At 45.0% G+C, this 21,457-nt stretch overlaps 1 protein-coding gene across 5 annotated transcripts; it reads right to left on the reverse strand.

The window, feature by feature from the left end:
• Positions 1 to 1,969: 1,969 nt before the first annotated feature.
• On the reverse strand, positions 1,970 to 20,871 carry PPCDC (phosphopantothenoylcysteine decarboxylase). Of its 5 annotated transcripts, none has more exons than XM_085303969.1 (7): positions 20,831 to 20,871; positions 19,964 to 20,054; positions 18,230 to 18,396; positions 12,859 to 12,954; positions 10,110 to 10,238; positions 7,852 to 8,020; positions 1,970 to 3,502 (listed from the first exon to the last, which is right to left on the reverse strand). In XM_085303969.1, the coding sequence occupies exons 3-7, from the start codon at positions 18,380 to 18,382 to the stop codon at positions 3,417 to 3,419; spliced, it is 633 nt and encodes a 210-aa protein (XP_085160095.1). In that variant the 5' UTR covers positions 18,383 to 18,396; positions 19,964 to 20,054; positions 20,831 to 20,871; the 3' UTR covers positions 1,970 to 3,416. The 5 variants fall into 5 exon arrangements, with proteins under 5 accessions (XP_085160095.1, XP_085160092.1, XP_085160097.1 ...); XM_085303966.1 differs by having other exon boundaries at positions 19,964 to 20,072; XM_085303971.1 differs by lacking the exon at positions 20,831 to 20,871 and adding an exon at positions 20,581 to 20,639.
• Between the last annotated feature and the right edge of the window lie 586 nt (positions 20,872 to 21,457).

Raw genomic sequence — 21,457 nt, forward strand, 5'->3', positions numbered from 1 at the left:
GAGACGAAAGGACGGTGAGGCAGGTGGGACGACACACGGGCTCCCGACTCGCGTGACAGCGGAGAACTGGCGGGAGCAGACTGCAGCTGAGGAGGCGACTCGTAACAGGGATCTCCCAACAAAAGAACCATCCTTGAAGCCAGACTACCTGGACGTAAGGCAGCACCACAGCATCTCAGTCCTTCTCCAGGAGCCCACAAAACTAAGCAGTAAATAGATCACTTCAGGTTTAAGGCGGAGGGGAAGCAACCAGAGGAATGGATACTCAGAGGCATCCGGCAAACTGGTCAGAAGTCACAGATCCCTCTAAGTAAAATTGGGTAGATTTCTTTCTAGCTAAGAAGAGTTAAACACTTAAAGCACTCAACTTCTGGTGTGAACAAAGTGGTAAGTCTTATTAAACCTTTCCGCATCCTAGTCCAGGCAAGGCTGAAAGCCTTGATCTAAAGGCAGGAAAGGAGCAGGGCGCTGCCTTAGCAGAGCTTTTATCCCAGCTGCTTATCACTCCCAGACCAGTGCTGAGAGAAACAGTTTTAAGCAGCATGAATGAAACAGCAACACAGCACATTTCACTGGGATACTGCTTCTGTCATCAGACACTTTCATGGGAAAGAGCTACAAAATCAGCAGTTAGTTTAAGAGGTAAAGAAAGACCACACAACTAAAACTTGAGACCTTCTCTGCGCACCTGAAAAACCCACAAAAGCACAGAGGACTCAGATGTCAGTCTCGGGCTCCTTGAGGAAGTCATCACTCAACACYTCACCAGGTCCTACCTCTTTGCAGCCTCGGTGGCCAACGAAAGCCCAGGCTGGTTTCGGTTCAGACCCGGCGGAACCAGGCGGTGCCGCAATCCTGTTTGTTTACAGAGACGGAACAAAGTCCTGTTTCCTTGAACGTAGCAGGAATCAGGTCCTTCGCTCGTAACTCCAAACCATGTCCTAGAAAGGCCTCAGCCCAAAGCGAAAAACTCGCGTGGCTGCAGACAGGGCTTCCCCGTGGCTTGTTCTTTCTGCCTCTTTTACACAGAAAGCATCAGACAAAACTTCCCTGCCCAGAGGCTCCCTGCACGTACCTTGCCGTGGGCGGGGATGTTGGTCTGGGTTACCAGGTGGAAGCTGCTATTGCTTCAGCCCTCTGGGTCCTAAAAGGAACTTAACTGTTTCTTACGTTTGCCCTGAAGGAAAGGTGGTTTCAGCAGGGTTTACCCCAATCTGTAATGATATCAGGACCTGCCTCCAATTAGAAATTACAGTAATTAGGCAGAGGACCATTTAGTGACACAATTAGTACCTGCTTTTGCAGCACAGATGAGACAGACTAGGAGTGGTGTCCTTTACAGATCTTTGTGTTTTTCAGGCAGTTATCCCTGGTTGCTGTGAAGTGCTGGTTGTCATTGCCTCAGGCTCTACTTAGACACACATAGATCTCTCTTGCTGCCCAGAGTCTGTTCTACATATTTGCAAGACAAAGAATTAACTCCTTTTACTCAAGGATCTGCAAATACTTTGCAAGCATTAATTTAAGCATTAATTTAAGCCATTCAAGGAGCCTGAATGGCTTATCAGTTTTGCCCTACCTTTTACCGGACAGCTCACTGAGATTGGTGAGGATCATAAGTGCCAGTTCTGTATGCTATCAGGTGACCCAATATAAATTCTGCATCTAAAATAGGCACGTTATCCCATTTCTGTTCAAATACCGGAATTCACACCCGGCAGTATAAGCTTTTTTTACTCTACGGTGATGGAAGAAGCCAGACAACAMCTCTCAAGGCTTTTGAAGCAAGCTCAGACTAGCAAAATATGTTAACAAATGAATACTCACACCACATGGACACAGGGTTTTGATCCAGTATGAGGAACCCCAATTTCAGATCTACTCTATTGCCAAATCACAGACCAGGAGAGAGGATAATCAATTCCAGCTATATGGGATATCCATAGCAGAGGTAAAAACCACTGATAGGTGGATAGCTATCATCAGGCTAAGAATGTGAGCAAACTACACAGGTTACACCACAAAGATTTCACTGATGCAATYGAGCACCAGCACTGGGAGACAAAACGCAAAACTCAGCCGCTAGTATAGCTATGGCCCTTCTTACTGCTACTGGGCCAGAAGCTCTGCTCACACGAGGCTCCTTCTGACTTTATCCCTAAGAAGCTCTGAACCCTCAGCTCTCTTTCTGTGGAAGAGCCAAAAATGGGAAAGTTCAGAGGTTTTTATTTATGTGGAATAGATAAGGAAAGCAAACATATGCCGATAACCTCTTCCCTTGTGCTCAGCAGTTTGAAGGTTGCCCCTACAAGCAAGATGCACATTCTGTACTAAAGGCCTTACATTTGACTAGATTTAGTTAAAAATAAACTTTCTCAGCAGTGCTCTGTTGTGGCGACGTATACAATAGCCCCAGCTCGCTCCCATTCTCCCCTGGGGCAGGATCATGTTTCCAAGGAAAGGCTAGACTGGGGGATCCCTGRCTGGTCTGGCCCATGGGCACAGGGTTTCCCAATTTTTCCATGCCAGTCAGTTAATTTTCAAGTTGAAAAGGACTGTCACATAGGCAAAGGTTGACTTCACTACCTTGGGAACGTCCACCCTAGCTTTCCACAAGGACCCAGCCTGTTCGCTTCCTGCCTCAAATACCCAGAGGGACAGGTGTCATTTGGGTTCACAGTTGATGTCTGCATCCTTATCTAGTCCACAGATACAAGAGGGCAAAGGYTATTTCAGGGACCAGACAGCTTCTTTTAGTCAATTTTTTTTTCCATAGCTGATAAAAACGGCACACAGACACAACATTTAGCTATGATGTTAAGCACAAACATCCCTAAAACAGCTACAAGAGGCAATTCTTCAGCAGCAGAATTAAAAGCTCTCTTTTATTCAGTTTCCAGAGAGAAAATGCTTTTTGGATAGTGACTCCTGCTGGAAAGGTGAAGCAAGCACAGCTACAGACCATGCTTTGAAGACTAGTGATCTTTCACCATCTCTTTACTGATGGGCTGGAAGAGGCTAATATTTCCATCAGCAGCACTTTCACCCCATCTCCTCTCTAGCTCCCCTTGGGGGAACTGCTGGATTTGGAAGACACTCGTAAATCCTTCCGCAGCCTCCTACGAAGGGATTGCACATGAAATACGTGGGGTTGACCAGCCTAGTGGAACGTCACTCCCTCTCTGTAAGATACCACAAAGTTTTCCCACACTAGAGATACGTGCTCTTGGCATCATTTTCTGGAAGTCTGCAATGATGAACCACATTTCACTTCTGCACCAGCTGGAACACAACCGTCTCTCCTCTGTTTGAAGAGCATGCTAGAGGGACGCWTGCCATCTCAACTCAGCTTCCTGTTGGTTTCATCTTCAAACCATCAGGGTGAGGGAAACAAATATAATTTGCATGCCAAGCAATCAGCTCTGTTTTGGCAATACCCGTTCTGCAAGGATCCTTTTCACCTCCTCCACAATGGTTCCCACTTCTGCCATGGCACCTCGACCTGGAGGGTAAGACCAAACACACTGTAACATCCATGTCCCACAGAGATGGTATGAGCCACACGCCTCCCCTATCCCACCTCCTCTCTTCTACACACTCAGCAGCATTGCAGCGAGTTACGCATACAACAGTGGCTCAGCACAGCAAGGCTGGGGAAAAGCTTGCTCTCACTGATACTGTCACTAGGCTAGACTCTGCCATTAACCAAAAGCCTCTAAGTACCCCTCCTGTATTTCCTCATGACATGCCTAGTAGAAAGCAACTGCGGATCCTGTGATCTACTCAGTCCAGCTGAATCTGCATGGATTTTGTGGCATGGTTGAATGCCACTGGGGAGGAGGGCAAGAAGAATACTCAYGCTTAGCCTGACTCCTTAGATGTCTAAGTAGGAGCGAGGGCATGGTCAACGAAGAGAGGCCAGAAACCTCAAAAGRCAACTTGTATGACCTTAATAAGTACCTCACGTTCTGAATCATCTCCAGAGGTGTCTRCATCTAACCCTCGACTGCGCACGAAACTAGCATCTTAGCTCACACTACTCCTGTGGTGAGTGTCCAAAAGTGACCCAGAAAGCGCGTTGGTAACAAGATACTCTATTTCCYCTTCCTTTTCCAGTGTGAACACACTCACACTGTATGTGTTCAGTATCTTTCTAAAATGGCTTTTGCCATTTAAAAAAAACTTGCTGATTTCATACCATTCCAATGACTCTGCAACTAGACCGTATTAGAGAGAAGGCTGTCCTGACTTTGCACTGCTTTGAATATTGGAAGTAATTCTTGGAGAAAAATTAAGTGCTGAACAGGACAAAACATAACAATTTTTCCTTTTGGACCTAGTTCGTTCTCAGATGAGCATCTAGTCCACACTGAAGCTGTTGCTTCCCTCTGAAGTAATTTTTTAACTCAGAATCCTAAGGTCAGCAGAGATCATTAAATCTCCTTATCCTACCTACTGTACCACGTCACAGAATTCTGTCCATTCACTCCTCTAATGTGCTTTGGGCTGAGGAAAGATATTTTGCTCACCAGCACCTGTCTTCATTAGACGATACAAAAGATGGAGCCTATTTAACTTTTGTTCTGATGGTTAATTGGTCTAGTCATTTCAAACATGCTTTATGTGTCTTCAGAAATTAGCTCTAGAAGGTTTTGTTTTCCCTTTTTATTTTTTCCTGGACTGCTTATACAACCGGGTTAGTGAGTGTTCAAATGAGCAGTCAAACCAGCAGGCTTGAAAAGACAGCAACAACCTGAGGGCTGCAGGGAGACAGGGGAAGGCAGTTCTAAACAGCAGGGAGAGGTGCTCTCCGTGGGCAGATGAGAGCACTGATCCTCACTCTCTGTTTTCCAGAGTTACCTGAGCTTTCCCTGGGATAGAAGGCATAGCTGGTTATAACGTGTGAGTAGAGTATCTGAGATGAAAAATCATGATTTTGGAAAGATGAGAAAATTGAGTCTCCCTACAGAGCAAGACTGTCATTCTCTACCAGCAGTCTTCACGATCTCTACATCCCAGGAGGGTTGAAGTATCCTACAGAGGAAAGGCAGGCGGGTTTGGGCTGCTCTGTCTCCTCATCTCAAGTGGAACTGCACTTGACCRGTCCTTCTAAACAACAGAAACCCCTTGACTGGCTCCTCACAGTTGGGCAAATCTACTTCMTTTGAGAGCATTTCCAAGGCCCACTTTTGTCCTCCATGACCCACACCCTTCACATCTTTAGCAATTCACAGYCGGACTTTTAGGTTTAGCTGAGCAAAAGCTTGCTAAGCAGCCTGTCTTACARCACAGATCATGCCTACAGGTAAAAATCCTCCTGTCTGCAAGGCTCTACAAATCCAGTCAAGGATGACGAAGACACTAACAGTTGGAAGTGTTTTGTAAGGGCAAATTGCTGCAGGCCCAGGTGTGGTACAGTACTTCTCAAAGCTCTCTTTATATGGTGGCACATGGATATCATTAAGGCCAACAGCTGATAGGTTACATTTAGCTATCTAATCAAGGAAATTTATTTTAATTTTCAAYTCAATTTAGTTAGTCATTTTAACTCTTTTTTAACTGGACAAATTTATGCCTAGGAACACTCCCCTAGGGAGAATAATTTATCAGGAAAAGCCTGTCACATATAAACTTGGTAACAGTCAGGATCTGGCCCACTTCTCGTGGGACCGGTGACACAAATGGAGGAAGAGGAACCTTTTTTTCAGCAATATAAACCACAATGTCAACAGTCAAAACTGGTGCAAACTGAATCTTTTTGCTTTTGAACCAGATGTTTGAGCTTTCCTGCCTACTGCTTGGGTAGAAGTCAGGCAAAACCCTTTGTGGATGAACCCCGTGAAACAAATTAGACTAAAAGAAAAGGCCTTGGGGTGAAGGGCCTGAAAAAAGAGGGAAAGTAAGGAAAAAGTCAKTGGTGGAAGCTGCCTTGGGTCTTCAGAGCTCTAGAGTCCATTCCTGCTTTGCCACAATTTTCCTACATACCACCAGAAAATCCTGGCATTTTCCAACAAGAAAATCCTGTTGGAAACTGACTCACAAAACAAGTAGACTTGAGTCAGCTGTGGCTACTACCGCCCCAGCTGCCTGCAGCACTACTTCAGGAGTCTGTCCTCACAGCAGGGATATTTGAACCGAATATGAAGCAGCTCCCAAATGACTGCCACTGTAATGAGGTAACTTCTGATCAACATGGGTTTACTTTGCCACTCCGAGCTGCAAACCGCAGCGATTCATATRCTCCCTCTCATGTGGCTGACACATCCCTGCCGCAAGGGCGGCAACCCCCAAGAAAGGGGCAGGGTAGAGAAGCAGAAGGTAAAACCACGTTCACCATTCAGCTCAGATCTGTTTGCGTTCGTGAATCAACACACATGGCCCTTCTGCACCTCAGATCCCCACCTGTGAAAAGGGGACAACAACACACAGCCTTACCTCAGACCCGTTAACCTGCAAGRATAAGCACGTTACCTATTGCTAGGCACACAGATGCTTACTACAGGAACAGAGACCTTATATATGTACTAAAAAAAGATGAAGAAAAARCAATAAAGGACAAAGAAGGTATGCCAGATGGCCTTTCCATATCTGCCAAAATGTCTGCAAGGAATGACCTCTTTTGGGTGTTTTCCTTTATTACAAGTATGTAAGAAATTTGATATMATGAGGTCTAAAACCCCAGCGGAAGCAAGACTGTCCAGGGCACTTTAACTAATGCCTGATTCCTTGACTACACTTACCTAACTATAAATATTTCTTAGTCTTCAGCTCTAAAATATAGTCTCTAGATGCACTGCATCTACCTAAGAATTCAGAAACTATGAAAGCCAGTCCTAGAATTTAACCATGAGGAACACTTTAACACCCTGTCTTCACTATAGAYTGCTTATTGAACTGTCCAACAGAGTGGTTAAACTATGCTGTAGTTGGGGTTGTTAAGTGAAAGTATAAATATATTACCGTGCAGATAACAACACAATTGCTATTATGGCTAGAACTTGGTGACATTTTACAGATTTTGTCCAAATAGATATAGAATTTGTCTGAGTAAAAAAAGTGAATCCATTCATCCAAATTGTTTGTATGAAAATCCGTCCAAAAGTCTCCCAAAAGTCAAAATACCTTTATTTAAGGCGGCTCCCAAAATACAAATGAGACCAATTTAATAGCGGGGCAGAACATTACAAAGTCAAGTCATTTGAAACTGAAYGTGACAGCTTTCCCTATACCTCCCTCTTTCACTTCACTGACAAGTCTGATGTCAAAATCTCAAATCAAAACTAGATTGGGAAGTTGATTTAGCTGAAAAGTAACCTGGGTAACAAACAACAACAAACATTAAATGCACGTCCAGCTACACCCTCAGCGACATCTGCAAAGCATCTATTCTCACTGCCTGCTCTGAGGGATAAGATATTACCCCTGTGTTACAGATGAGGGACTGTAACATGATGAAAATGGTCCACAGTCAGAGCGTGAGTAGAGGGCAGGGAAGGAACACCCAAATCCCAGGCTGATACACTCACCAAAAGGTTTCCTTCTTCTCAATCTACTCTCTTCTTGAATGGGTAATTCTTTTAAATATCTGGCCAGTCTAATGGCCCGTTTGAAAGCCTGGCTTGGATAGTCTCATAAGACTATCAAAGAGTTAACGAACAAAAATAACAGAAACCAGCTGATACAAGGGCAAAGCTTCCATTTGTTTGTATAAATCTTGGCAATGGAGCTACAGCACCTTCCCACCACAGCCCAACATTTTGAAGGGCACAGGGCAGGAGAARGTGCATCCCTTTCAGCATAACGGGAGCGCTTGTGCAGAAAAGCAATCTGAAGACATGCAAAAAGACTGACCTTCATCTCCACACACTAGCTTCTTCACCACACAGGGGATCTCTGTGTAGCCAAAGCCCTTCAGCTGCTCCACCTGCTGAGCTGTGATGGGATGTTCCCACATGGCTGTGTTCATAGCTGGGCAGAAGAGCAGAGGTTTGCTCAGATCCCAAGCGCGGATTACACAGGTCTGCAAAAGAAGCCAAGAGTTTCAGTTCCGCGTTGTGATTCTTTCCTCATTCCTTCTCATCACTTTGCTGCCCAGAAGCCTGTTCCCAGCCTCAGTATCACTAGAGGGCCAAAATCCTCCATCTGTCAGTGCAGCTGGGCTAACCCACGAGCAGATCCACAGGGCTGCAACTAATTTGTATTACATTCCAGCAAAGCTCATCCCTGACAGGGAAGAAGGGTGAGGGAATCTACAAAAAATATAGATCCTAATCCTACGCCAGCTTGGAGCCAAGCAAACTGTCCAGTCACTGGAGCAAACCAAGCTGGAACACGATGCGTGCAGACTGACAGCCCGTGCGGGAGACCACGAGAAGCTGAAAGGTGGCCACAGATTGTATCAGCTAAAGCAAAACCCCCAGGCAGCACTTCAGATAAGCCAGCTGTAGAGCTGAACACAAGAAGTTGGCAAGTGGGTCTTTTTAAGCGGTATGCCAACTGGTTCCAGAACTCCTCACAGAGGAAGCACTGCTGCTTTCAGGATACAAAATGAGGATAAACAGGAACATATTTGGCCTGTTATAGAAGATGCTGGCAGATTACAAACCAYCTAGCAGCTCCTGCATGCTACAATGGATCATACCTGACTCCTCAGTGATACAGAGCTTCCAAAYAACCTAGTATCACCTCATCTCTTTAAAGATATCTTTAATGTCCAGGGTACCTGACATTTATCTTTAAAGATAAAGGACAGTTGTTCCTAAACAGTGCAATGTCCAGCAATTTGCCTAGGCTTAACAGAGTCTAAATCRTGCAAAGGGAGATTCCCAAGTAGCAATAGTTCACATCAGCTTCTGGTATAGGATCTCTGCTCAGTTAATACCCAGTACTTACAGTACCCTGCCCAACCTTTTTACGCCTCATGATTTGAACCCTTCCCAGCACAAGGAAAGTCTGTTAGAATCTGTTCTGACTTGCCAACCAACCAGCACCTCCAACATTTGCTTTCCTTTCCTGAGGTTATCTCATCTCTCCACAAAGCTCTCCAAAAAGACTAGCAGGAGTTTTTCAATCACATGGCACTAACACCCTTCCAGAGCTCTTCTGCTGTTATTGCTACACACACATAGYACTAAGGGGACGTAAAAACATGAGACACTGCCTGTGCCTCCCTCAGCTCTTTCCAGCTTTTCCCACATCTCCACTGACCTGCTCATACAACTGAGGGCTGTTGGTTTGGGTTTATTTCGTTCATTTATACGCACTGACTCTKACCTGAACAACTAAGCTGGTTGTATAGGGCTCCCTGGCCAGGCTCATACTTTCAGGTGTTCCCACCTCCTTATGTTACCAAAGGGTGATGCACTGCAGCAGAAATTTGCACATCTGTAAGCTTTCTGGCTGATCATCTGGATGGTTAAAAGCCTATTACTTTTCCCAGTAAACCTCTAATGTCTGGACACAAAAGATTCAGCCTCACTTAAGTTCCTCATCTCCAAGCAGAGAAGCATACTGTTTTAATACATTTTATGATCAGTCTTTTTGCCAGAGCCACCTTCAATAACAGAAAACATGCCAAAACAAGTAAAAACTCTTGTAACTGAAAATGGAAGGTAAATAAGTGTGTGCATGTTTGAATTTCTGTGCTATGCAGTTAGGTGAGGGAGGAGGTAAGGTAGCAGGAAGTAAACAATTTTATCTGATCTCACAGGTGTCTTTCTAGATTGTATCTAAAAAATGCAGACAGGAACTTGTGTGTGTGTGTGTGTGTGTGTGTGTGTGTGTGTGCGTGCACATGACAGAGACAGGGTGAAGATAAAAGGGGAGAAATATCACCCATCAGAAAAAGCAGGGAGTGGAGAATGATGGGAGAATCAGGGAGAGCCCAGGAGTGGAAAAGGGTATAGGTCAGGGAAATAAAGACAGTGTGTTTGAGAAGGAATAGRGGAAGCACACTAGAAGAGGTATGTGTACAAGGGGCAGCAGAACATGCAAGTAGTCCCACTGCTCTTGGTTTTGCAGAATCTAAGAGTTTCTGGGGAAAGAAAGGCCATGTAGACCACCACCAAGAGGGGAGAGAACTGTTCTCAGTCAGAGCTCCAGATACTCACCAGCAGGTTGTCACAGATACCATTCGCCAGCTTTGCCAGTGTGTTTGCATCAAGAGGGGCCACCAACATGAGGTCAGCCCACCGCCTGAGGTCGATGTGCAGGACCGGGTCTGAGCGGCCCCKCCACAGCTGGAGGTGAGACAAGATGCAGATCACAACACTCAGATGCATGCTGTGAACAATTTGCACCTATCAATTCCACACACGTACYTACCACGTAGACTTAAGAGGAAAGAATTACGCACACATCAAGACAAATCCGACAGCAAGGGGGAAATCGGGGACTGTAGCCACAGTGCTCACTTTTCTGACTTCTCTCCTCCTCCAGTAAAGGTTTTATCACAGCAGTGTCTAGGAAGCACYGTTAACAGGCAGTGCCAACGTGCTGGCTGCTGCAAGGATCCTTCTGCATCCAACAACCASAGACTCCAGCTCACAGGAAGGAGCCCTCTCCATCCACCTTCCAAATCATCCCTCAGCTTCAGAAACATTCACGAGAGCTTCCTCAACATGCAGCATATGTGAATGGAAAAAGAGCTCCACAGTATCAGCCAACAGAAGCCACAGGACCAAACCAGGTATAGCATTTCCTGAGCAATCCATGTGATTTAGAAGAGTGAGGTTTCTTTAAAATGCTCTAATCACTTTGATGCCTTCCACTGGCTTTAAATGAGATTTAGATCTCTAACTGTACAAGTCATTTTCAATKTGGACCCATTTACACATGATAGCAAAGTAAACCCTCATGACTACAGCAGGGAAAAATCCCGTTGGCTTTCTCCAGGATGGGCTAGACTTAGCTAACAGGGCTTTTCCTTGCTCTCCAYTTTCACTTCCATTTTCACCAAAGCTCTGTGTTGCTCACAGGGAGTTCTTGGACTTTAAGAGCACAGTTAGCTAGTAAAGTGTCAAGAGAAGCAGCAAACAGCACTAGATGTTTAATCCCCAGAGGCCACACACAACCACAGGCCAGTAAGAGGTGTGTCAGGGCCACAGACTGTTCCTTCTTTGAGTCACTGGAAACCACAACAAAAAAGCAGCATCCGGAAATTTGGCACTCCCTGAAACCTTTCCCAGATCCTCTGTTCACTTTTATTTTTTCTAAGAAACACAAGTTTGTAGTTTTATTTTCAAAATGAAGTCTCTCACAAACAGATGCTGACAGGACTTCTTGTCTGCCATTCTGTSGGAACGGTCTCTTGCAATGGCTCCATGTCCCCCTTCCAGCTCTACCAACAGATCTCACAGATAACTTTGGGGTTCCCCAGCGTGGTAGAGCACAACTACCTCCCCCCCATCCCTTATCTCATGCCCAGCTGACCACAAATAACTGACAACGCCCAGTGCTGACCAGGAGGAACTAGGTGATACTGGTTGCAATTGGTGAGGCCAGAAACGGGCATGAGGTCAGCCAAAAGGCATCTTTTCCCCAGCACAGCATGAGATCAGCAAAAAAAGGTATATCTTCACACCAAATACCATATGACCATGAGTCAAACTCCATGGCCATAAAGAGTGCTGCAGTCTAGAGCCCGTTGAGCTCTCTTGCACCAGCAGCTGGCTGCRTGGTAGTGAATGTGCCCTTGAGTTGGGATGACTCTCAAGGTTACTCTCAGGGAGTTAAGAGAACCTCTGACAAGAAACTGTTGAAGAGATAAGAAACCGAGACTCATCTATACAGTGAATCTCTCTGTCCTCAGCGAGCCTCAAAGAATGTCAGCAAAACTGTAGTCAGGAGAAGAAGATATTGTACTGCGCTTGGAGACATTTGCAATTCTGACAACTGGTTACTCCTTGCAGGAATGGAAATATTTGTGAAAGTTTCAGCTCATGATGGAGAATCTGTAGAAAGGGCGCAGAAAGATGCCAGAGGCCACTGTCCCTGCTGGATCCTGTACGGTGCTTTCATCCGTAACGAGTTTGAGGGGAAAACTTGTGAAGAAGGTCAAGCTGATCTCAGATCCCCCTGTAAATGTCAAAAGATAATGAACTAGTCCCTTCTATGTATGTGTCCCAGCAGATGCAGACAACTGAGATAATTGCCACTTCCACCAGGAGAACAGGATAAATGCCACCAGGGTTCCAGCCACCACTGGAACCAAGACTTTTGCACTTGTGCAAAACATCTCCAGGAACTGGTYGTCTTCCACACCACTAAACCAGGCTGGTCCTACTGGCACAAAGCTCTCCAAAGAGACACGATCTTACAACCAAGTCAGACATGTCACGCCAACTTTTTTTTCCCTCCTCCTGAGTCACAGACAGATTCTGAAAACGCAGAGCAAGAAGTTGTAATACACAGTGGCACCCAGGGTTACCCACAGCCAGACGTTAAGMTAGGTTTTAAAGCAGTCCAAATAGTTTTGTGAGGTGTTCACAGATTTAGAACATGTAGTAATAACAAGAATTAAGCTGCTGCCTTTGTAACAAATATGACTCATGAAAAGTGCCTAACACCCTCACCAAGGCTCTGCAATGCAAACCTTGGCTCAGGATTGAAAAAAATAAAATAAAATAAGAGGTCTCTTGCAAAGGAACTTGAAGAGAYACTTCTATTTGCTGTTCAGCACCTGAACAAGTTTCTAAGTAAATCCCCCAGAGAGCCTGCTTTTTTTCTGACGCATGACCCACTGGCCATTGCTGGAAGCAAAAAGCATAAGAGCATGATAAAACTACTTGAACCACAAAACATGTGGCTAGTGAGGGCAGGACAAGAGCCCTTGCAATTTCCAAAGGAAGAACAACCCACCTGCCATTCATCTGCATCACTGTAGAGGGCGACAGGAATCTCCTGGGCATTGTAGAAATGCTTTGCTCTCTCAGTAGTGACCACCTGCACTTCAAGCTAGTCAGAAAAGAAAGAGAAGGAAAGAACAACAGTTACAACCTGAGGACAATCCTCTAAAGCTGTGTAGAGGAAGAGGGCTTGAGTGTCAAAAACTTAAAGAACTGTGTGGATTTGCAGAGGACTTTCCCCTACTGCGCACAGTGCATAACTGCATCTATTTTTAGCTGAAAGGTCAGACCACTGCAGGTATTCATGGGAGATGAACATTCATTTCATTTCCACCCTGAAACAGGCAGGTGATTAGTCACTGCCTGCCAAACATGACCATGGCCAGTTCACAGCAGGGACAGCAAAGTGGACAGAACAGGTCAGAACTGAGATGCAGTTCAGCCCAGAGCTTCAAAGAGACAGTAAGAAGTAATAAACCAAAAGTCTGTGAAAGATTTCCTTAATCACTAAATACCCCAGCAAAGGGGAGTAGAAGAGCATCTTGCCTTAGTGAATTCTCTTGACTACAGCGCAAAGGGCTGCTGCAGGGTAGCACGCCTGCACGGTGTTTTTAGGATCGCTCTTCCCACGCTCGGAGCCAAGGGAAAGCACCGTGAACACACAGTACTGAGCGACCATAAGTCCTACTGAGAGACAGGTGGGCTCGCTGGGGCTCTGCACCATCAGTGCAAAGTAAGCCCTCCTCCATCGCACAAGGCTTCACGAGAGATGACGCCTCAAAGTTCTTGTTTCCTGGGGCTATYTTGGAATAGCAGGATTTTAGTTTACTAACACCTACCTGTAGATGCTATGAAAGTGATAAAACCTCAAATATCAATGCTTCTGCCTTTGGAGACTGAATACGATACCTTGGTCCAACAGATCACATTGGCTTTTTCCTTCAGTTTGTCTCTCTCTGTCTCTATGCCTCTGTCTCCCTGGATAAGGGTGCTACCTTCTAGTGCCAAAGCTAGGGAGGTAACTACAGACTACTGGTAATATTTTTACAACCATGTTATTCTGATCTGCTCCATCCTGGGGCAAAAATACCAGAAAAAAATCTGGGGTAGTGTCTTCTAGCTGTTGTCCATACCAAAGCAAAATGTAGGAAAGAGGAAAACATTGGTGTAAGTGTACGTTCATAGCACAGGGCATCTTTGCAGCCAAAACAGTAAACCAACGGCTTCCACATAGGAAAGGAGAGAGGACAAAAGTATGTAAGTATCCTCTCTGTTATCATAGATAAATCTATCTGCCTTGTTGAAAAGCAGCTGCAGTTTCAGTGATATGGTATATACYGGGGAAATTCTTTCAGGTACCCTGGACATTAATTTGATAGGAACAGAAGTGGTAAGATGCCCTGTGACATGCAATCGTTTGATTTCCTCCTGCAGAAATCCTACCAAGTTGAATTTGCCCATTTGTTCTGGTTTCTACAAGTCCTGCAACCTGCTCAAAGCTGTAGCTATGACGTACATCATGAAGAGCTACTTAGCACATGCAGCGAATCGGAGGTGTTTGGCACACACCAGGATCAACCACAAAGCAGAGCCAGTGTCAGACTGGCTGTACATTTTCGATCACCGGCACAGTGCATGCAACTTTATTTCCACCTGCAATTCCTCCAAAGGACATGCCTTAAAACCAGTCAATACACTGGCCAACACATGGCAGAAATGCTCCAAAAAGACTGTTAACGTGGAAGATACATCTCAGGCCAYAGTTATACAGCCCAAGTATGATGAGGACCTATACTAGCTGAAAAAGATTTTGTCCTATATCCAGAATATGCCATCCACCTGTGCTCACATTGGCATCTGCAGGGCAATACTAGGAAGCAGATCAGTTCACTATCACAGTGAAAAACAGTGCAACCCACTACATGGCTCTGCTCACCCAAAGGAGGTGCAAGGGAGAAACTGGCCTCACAAACAAATCCCTCCCACTAAAAAATTGTAGCTTGATGTACAAAAGTGATGAAGTTGTCAGTGGGTGCATTCTTGCTAAAACAGACTGCTCAAAACCTCCAACCTCTAAGAAGCTATCTTCAACAACAGCGGTTGAAGTGACAAAACATATTAACCTATCTCTCCAACACTATCTATTCTACTGTCAGGCAACTCCTAAGAAGGAAGCAGTGCTAATTATATGCACCCTACATAACTAGAATAACAGCTTGGAACAGCAGAAACCCCAGACTCAAAAGATCATTGTCTTTGGTAACTTTTCCCGTTTCCTGCAGAAAAATTACTGGAAAATTTAGCTGCAAATAATACCAACGTTTGGTATTACATGCTTGGTTCTTCGACTCTTCTGAAAGTTCTGCTCTTTTTCCAAGGATCTTGGTTGGACATCAGAGTCATATTTCTATGAACTTTGTACTGGAAARAACTATTCACAGCAAAACAGTATTATTTCCATATTAACTTCACTTTGCAGAAAGCTGTTGGAGGCAAATGGCAAGGTGCTTGGCAACACTGCTCTCTGCTGTCCCAGAGGCTTCAGTGAGGCGTTAACCTTATGGTCTGCAGGATGGTGACTTCAAAAAGCAACATGCACTCTAAAGGTGCGTGTCTGCTCTCTGAAATGGTACCACCACAGCTGAGGCCAGGTTCAYACTAAGTTTTCATCAGTATCCTTCGTTAATGGTGTTCCTGTTTTAGTTAACTGTAACAATGTAAGGATTTTGACGTATCACTGTATCACTTTAGATGATACAACTGTATCTACCTCATGAGATACTTTGTTGCTTGCTACTTCAACCACCCAACTTTCAAAGCTAATCCAGAAGTGCCTATCTAAAGCTAGAGAAGAAACAAAAATCCTCCAGAAAACACTCTTCCTTTTTTAAGATAGTTTTCCAGTCATCTCTGGTCTTAAAAATAAACATTTCCTATGAGGCATAAGCCCAGGACAGGGAATCAGTGGGTACTGAGAACTGCATCCAAATCGTTATGGGTTAGGACATATCAGAGGGACATTCAATGCCTCCAAGTAGTGGCGGTGATTCTGCTCTTCCCCGTGGTAAGCTGCTCWAGCAGTTAAATATTCTCTCTGATTAAAGTTTTTGTGGTGGGGTGGGCTCCTAGGTYCCTTGTTCTGAGCAAGTCCTTCAAGCCCCTCCAGCTATGTTGGAAAGAGATCAGTGTTCTCAAGATCACTTTAGCCTAAATAGTTTTTCCTTTTATTTAYCTGGCACACCCTCTGCCCATGGATATCTCTCTGCTTATTCAGTACAGTCAGYGTAACCACACTCAAACTCCTTTATTGGAGACAGTTTAGACTAATTAAGAGTTCTTTCACTTGTATGGTTTAAGCCAGTTCTTCAGAATAAAGTTTATTTGCAAAACTGCTTTCTTGTTTTCATATATTATTACTGGCCTCTGCTGTCACAGTGATGTCACTTGGAGAAAGGGTGCACATATGATTTTTTTCCAGTCGTACGACTGGAAAAACTTTTCCAATTTTCCAATTTTGAAAGCAAAACCTTTAAACCTAGACTCAACTTCAGTAACAACTGCTACAGAAGAGGATGACTAGCTCCTCTGTTAAACTGCACCTACAAGCTGAGGTAGACACTATCTGGCAGTAGTGCAGCAAAATCGCACAATATGCAGTTTAAACCTAGAAGTCCAGGCGACATCTTGAAGCTTCAAGACCAACAGGTTTCACCCAGAGAAAGCTTTGTTGTTTCCTTTCTTTATGACTAAATGATAGCCTGTCAATCCATTTTTGTTATTATTTTCCTGTCAGGCCCATCAAAAACATCAGGCATCAGACAGATACAGAATGCATGAGAATCTAAGACAGTCCAGCACAGTCACAAGTAGTCCTGATAACACAGAATGTTCTGTCTCCCCTCAACAACAGATGTTAGGGTAACAAACTGAAAAATGTAAGCTGATGCACTATTATCTTCTTAGATCTTCAGAAAGTTTAAGCAAAAGGCAATAGGATGCAGTCACTTCTACTATCATCCTCAAGGAGATGTTAAATGAGTGCAAAATTCACACCAAGTTGTTTACTGAGAATCATTTTAGCAGAAATGTCAAATTCAGCTGACACCTCCAAATTCAAACATCTGATTGCATCTCTCTGGATATCAAAATCTTACCCTGCTTCTGCCATGCTTCCACTGACAGTTTTTTTAGGACATTCTGTTGTGTCCATAAAGAAATTAATGCAATGGGCTTGTGCAGGATTTACCAAACTCAGTGGAAATGGAATACATTGACTTCAGCAGGCTTTAGACCCTCTGACTTGTGCCACATCRGCATCAGTCTGAACTTGAGCACTCCCAGAGAATTACTGCTTCCCTTGTTACCCGTAGCACATGCGCAGTACCCCATATTGTAACCTATTAATTTGCCTTAATGCACGCTCCATCCCAAACCTCACCACGGGCCGATGCTCTGCAGTGCCTAGCCCACTTCCCTTCCCTTCTGGGGTTCCCCTCGCAGTTTGGGGATTTCAAGGTAATAAACATCTGATTACCTTACTCCAGAGTGGTGCCTTCTACCTCTGCATRTTCCAAGTGTCTGTTACCACCATTTACACCACATATCCTGCATCCCTCGTCAACTGCTGGAGCTAGTTCTGGGTCTAGCCACCTACTTCCTCTGCATCATTTGTCTTTGATTCTCTTAGCCCAGGGTCATTTTCCTTCACCTAGCCCATTTTCCTCTAACTTTATTCTAAAGCAAAAGTTAACTACGCTTTCCTCTCTGCTTCTAGTCAGTAGTGGCCTCTGCTGGACACTTCTGCTACTCCAGACAATGAACTCCTGTAAAAAAGCATACAAATACATACACTGGCTTGTATTTTCTATTTCTGTTTTTACAAGCTCTGTTTTCCCTTTTAAAACCTACATTCCAGCTTCTGAAAATTGCAAGATCTTATTTTGARATTTCCAGTTCCAGAAAGCACCTGCTTGGCATCTGTAGCCAGATCTGCTAATTTGCTTGAGAAGGACATATTCCAGGGGGAAAACAAAAAACAAAAAACCTATTCAGTCATTTTTGAGCAAACTAAACAAGATGACCTGGAACAAGCTACTTTCATATTCTCGAATTCCAAAATGTCTGCCCATGGAATTATTTGGAAATAGCTATTGCCTTTTAAATTGACATCTTACTTGACTCCAAACTAACACTTAAGCRTAGAAAAGTCTAAAATGATAGGAAAACTTTTTAACTGACATTTAAAAACAGGAGGAAAACCCCACAACAAATCTTCAAACTTCAGGGCTCAAAGCCAGAGGGAACTTTGCATTTCAACAAAGGCCATCCAAACTCTAGCAGAAATGAGAAACAGGAATGTTCCTGTCAACATGAGATTTACTCACCCCTGGGATTTCCAGCAACTGAGAGATGAGGAGAGGCAGTTTTAGGGCTGCCACACTCCCAGTCACACCCACTAGGACATGGCATTTTTTCTGTGGCACAGACGAGCGATTTTCTGAAGGAAACTGCGGGTCTGGAGATGACAACGGCTCCATAGTCCAATCAGAATCTACAAGCATGGAGAAAGAAACAAACTTTACTAAGCATCCTTCCAGCTTTGGGGTTGATTTAGCTGGTAATAATTACACTCAGAAACTTACTTGCTTATTTGTTACTTAATTACTTATTTACTTCTTTTCTGACAACTCCAAAGCACAGCCTGAAATCCATCTTCAATCTGGAACACTCTGCCCAAATCATAGAAAGGTCAAGATCCTCTCATTAAGTGGGTGCAGTGTTCTGTCCCAGGGACAATCAAATTAGCAGAGGTTGTATATACTGATTTTGAGCATGCATTTGTCATACCTGTTTCTATGCTTCCTAACTTTAAGCTAGTAGACTAGTACAACAGAGTTGCAACAATGTATCCCCAAGGGCATGGACTTTTGCCTGGCCTATGGAGTAATTGCCTGGCCAAAGTAATTCAGATGAGTGTTAATATTTAGGCCCCAAATTGCAAAGCTTTTAAGCATCAGCTAACCTTTAAGCATGGGAGCAGTCGAGTACTCCTGGCTTTTTTAAAGTACACTTTTCTTTAGGATATCAGTAAGGAAAGTGTTAAAACTACAAAAGCAGGCCATTTGCTTGTTCTGGTAAAGCCAACAGCCCTAAAAATAAAGACACAATCCCAAATGTTGAACATGGTACAGAATTTACAACACACCTTTCCTGCTGACTGCTGGGAAGATGCGCAACTCAGTTGAGTTAGTCTCCCTCCACACTCTGAGAAGTAATAAAGGCAGGGAGACATTTCAGCAAATAACATTTTGGGGCCATCATGTAAGTGTTATCACCTTACTGCCTACCATATCACTACTTTACGTTTATAGCAGCACCAAAGTTACTCCCAGGGAACAAAGCAGAACAAAGCAACCAAAGAAAGAAAGGACAGATAGACAATAAAACGTAGAATAAAACAGCCAAAAATGAAAACAGCTTCTCAGGAATGTGGAAGTCAGAACCATCCACTCGTCCAACCCGTGCCAACCAAAGCAGCCTACAGGCTTGCATTAGAAGTGGTTGTTCATGAAGGCATCCAAATCAAGTGGTTTTGACTCACAAGGAGGCTCCTCTGCCTCCTCTGAGCTGTTCTGAGCCACTGCCATACCGATAAAGCACAGATTACTATAAAGAGCATCAGTCACCTACAGAATAGTTGTGAATCTCTCTTTAACGAATCTCATAATTAACAAAGAGTAAATTCACTTTTTGAGGAAACTGAGAAAYGTATTTCTGGGGAAGACTGGGATTTAGTAAAGTTTCGTTCAGTTTCATGGATATCCTTGTTATTTGGAGGAAATTATCTGGAGGTCTTTGGGGTGGAAGAGAGGGAAAAAGAAACATTTACACTGCTTTTATTCTAGGTACCAAGCTGGACATTGGTGGGAGGAGGCCAGATTCTCTCTGGAGAGGAAACTCATCATTCCTTGGGATGACGCAGACCAGGCGTTTAATTTAGGCTCCTTCACAGGGTGATTCAGATCATGCTTGCGCAGCAGTTACGCGCAAGTCTGACCCAAACGTTGCTCATTCACTGAGGCACAGGAGCACAGACATCCTTCCTCACCCCCTCATACCTGTCCCCTGGAAGACAACAGGAACAGTGCTTCCCCTTTCCACGCTCCGCTTCAGATTAATCTGTTCAGCTCGGGCCCCGGCGGTTTCTCACTAGGTAAAAAAAACCTGCTATGAGAAGAGCACAATTTCTGTTTGTGTTCTCAGCACTTACTAGTAAGAGTAACCAGATAAAAAGAAATTCAACACATGTATTTGCTAGGGTATCTTGAGATTAATCCAAATATTTCACCTRGCTCTCTGTATCTAGTTATATTTAAGTCATCACAAATTATTCACCTGATACACATCTCATCTGATTATCCAATGAATTCACCAAACATCCACACTCTAAGCTTGGGAAATACAAGCAATAGGTATCTTTTACAAGGAACTACTAGTTTCAATATTAATGATAAAGTRTAACATTCTGGGGAGCACCTTTCTCTTACTGAAACACAGCTCCAGAAAACTAACTGAAGAATAAAATAGAGCAAGAGAGCAAGCAGTTTATAAWCCTACTGGGTTATTTTATTACTTTTTAATTGCGGCCTTGAAAATACTTTGAAAAGACGGTTAAGGCGGGCCACAGAAGGAAGCGATCCTGGGGATTTCCGGAATATAAATAAGCAATGCTTACAGCCATAAGCACGTACGGTAAAGCGCTATTACGGTAAAGCGCTATTACGGTAAAGCGCTATTACGGTAAAGCGCTATTACGGTAAAGCGCTATTACGGTAAAGCGCTATTACGGTAAAGCGCTACGACGACGCCAGACACGCACTGAGGTCCCAGCGAGCGCGTCGCAGCTACAGGCCCCTCCGCGAACAGCGAGGCCGGCGGCTCCCGCACGGCCCCGGGGAGCCGCCGGGGAGCTCGGCCCTACTCACCGGCAGCCGCCGCCACTGCCGCCGCCGTCGCCCAGCAACAAGCACACGACCCGGCCGGAAGCAGAAGGGCCCGATGGGAAATGTAGGCGCCGCCCCCTCGGCCCGCGCTCATTGGCGCCGCTGGCGCATGCGCGCTGGCGCCCGGCGGCGGCGGGAGGGCGCGGCGCCCCGAGGTGGCGGGTTCGCGGCTGCTGTCGGCCGGGCCGTGCCCGCCGGGAGCCCTCCCGTCCTTTCCGCGGCTGCAAACGGCCCGGCAGCCCCCAAAGCGCGCAGGCGGCGGCCCCGGCCGCGGCCTCCTCGCCCGGGCAGGCAGCGGCAGCCGGCAGAGCCCCTCCAAGAACAAGCCAGGACGACGAGGAGGTGTCCGCACCTGGTTGGAGTTTATTGCGCTGGCCAGCGGGAGCGACACCAGCGGGTCAGGGACAGACGCGGGCGGCTGACGGGAACAGCAGCTCCTCGGATCACCGCGGCGCAGGCCAGAGAGAGATTTACATCGCGTTACGGGGCTGCTATTTGTGCTTCCAAAAGAAAAAAAGAAAATCCCCCAAACCCCAACCCTACGCCTCTGCGGAAAACCTGCTGCTGGGGAAAAAAGGAATAAAGAAAAGAGGGGTTTCACTGGCCCCG

Source organism: Rhea americana, unplaced genomic scaffold, assembly GCF_003343005.1.
Source record: "Rhea americana isolate MKP2758 unplaced genomic scaffold, rheAme1 scaffold_201, whole genome shotgun sequence".
Lineage (NCBI taxonomy): Eukaryota > Metazoa > Chordata > Aves > Rheiformes > Rheidae > Rhea > Rhea americana.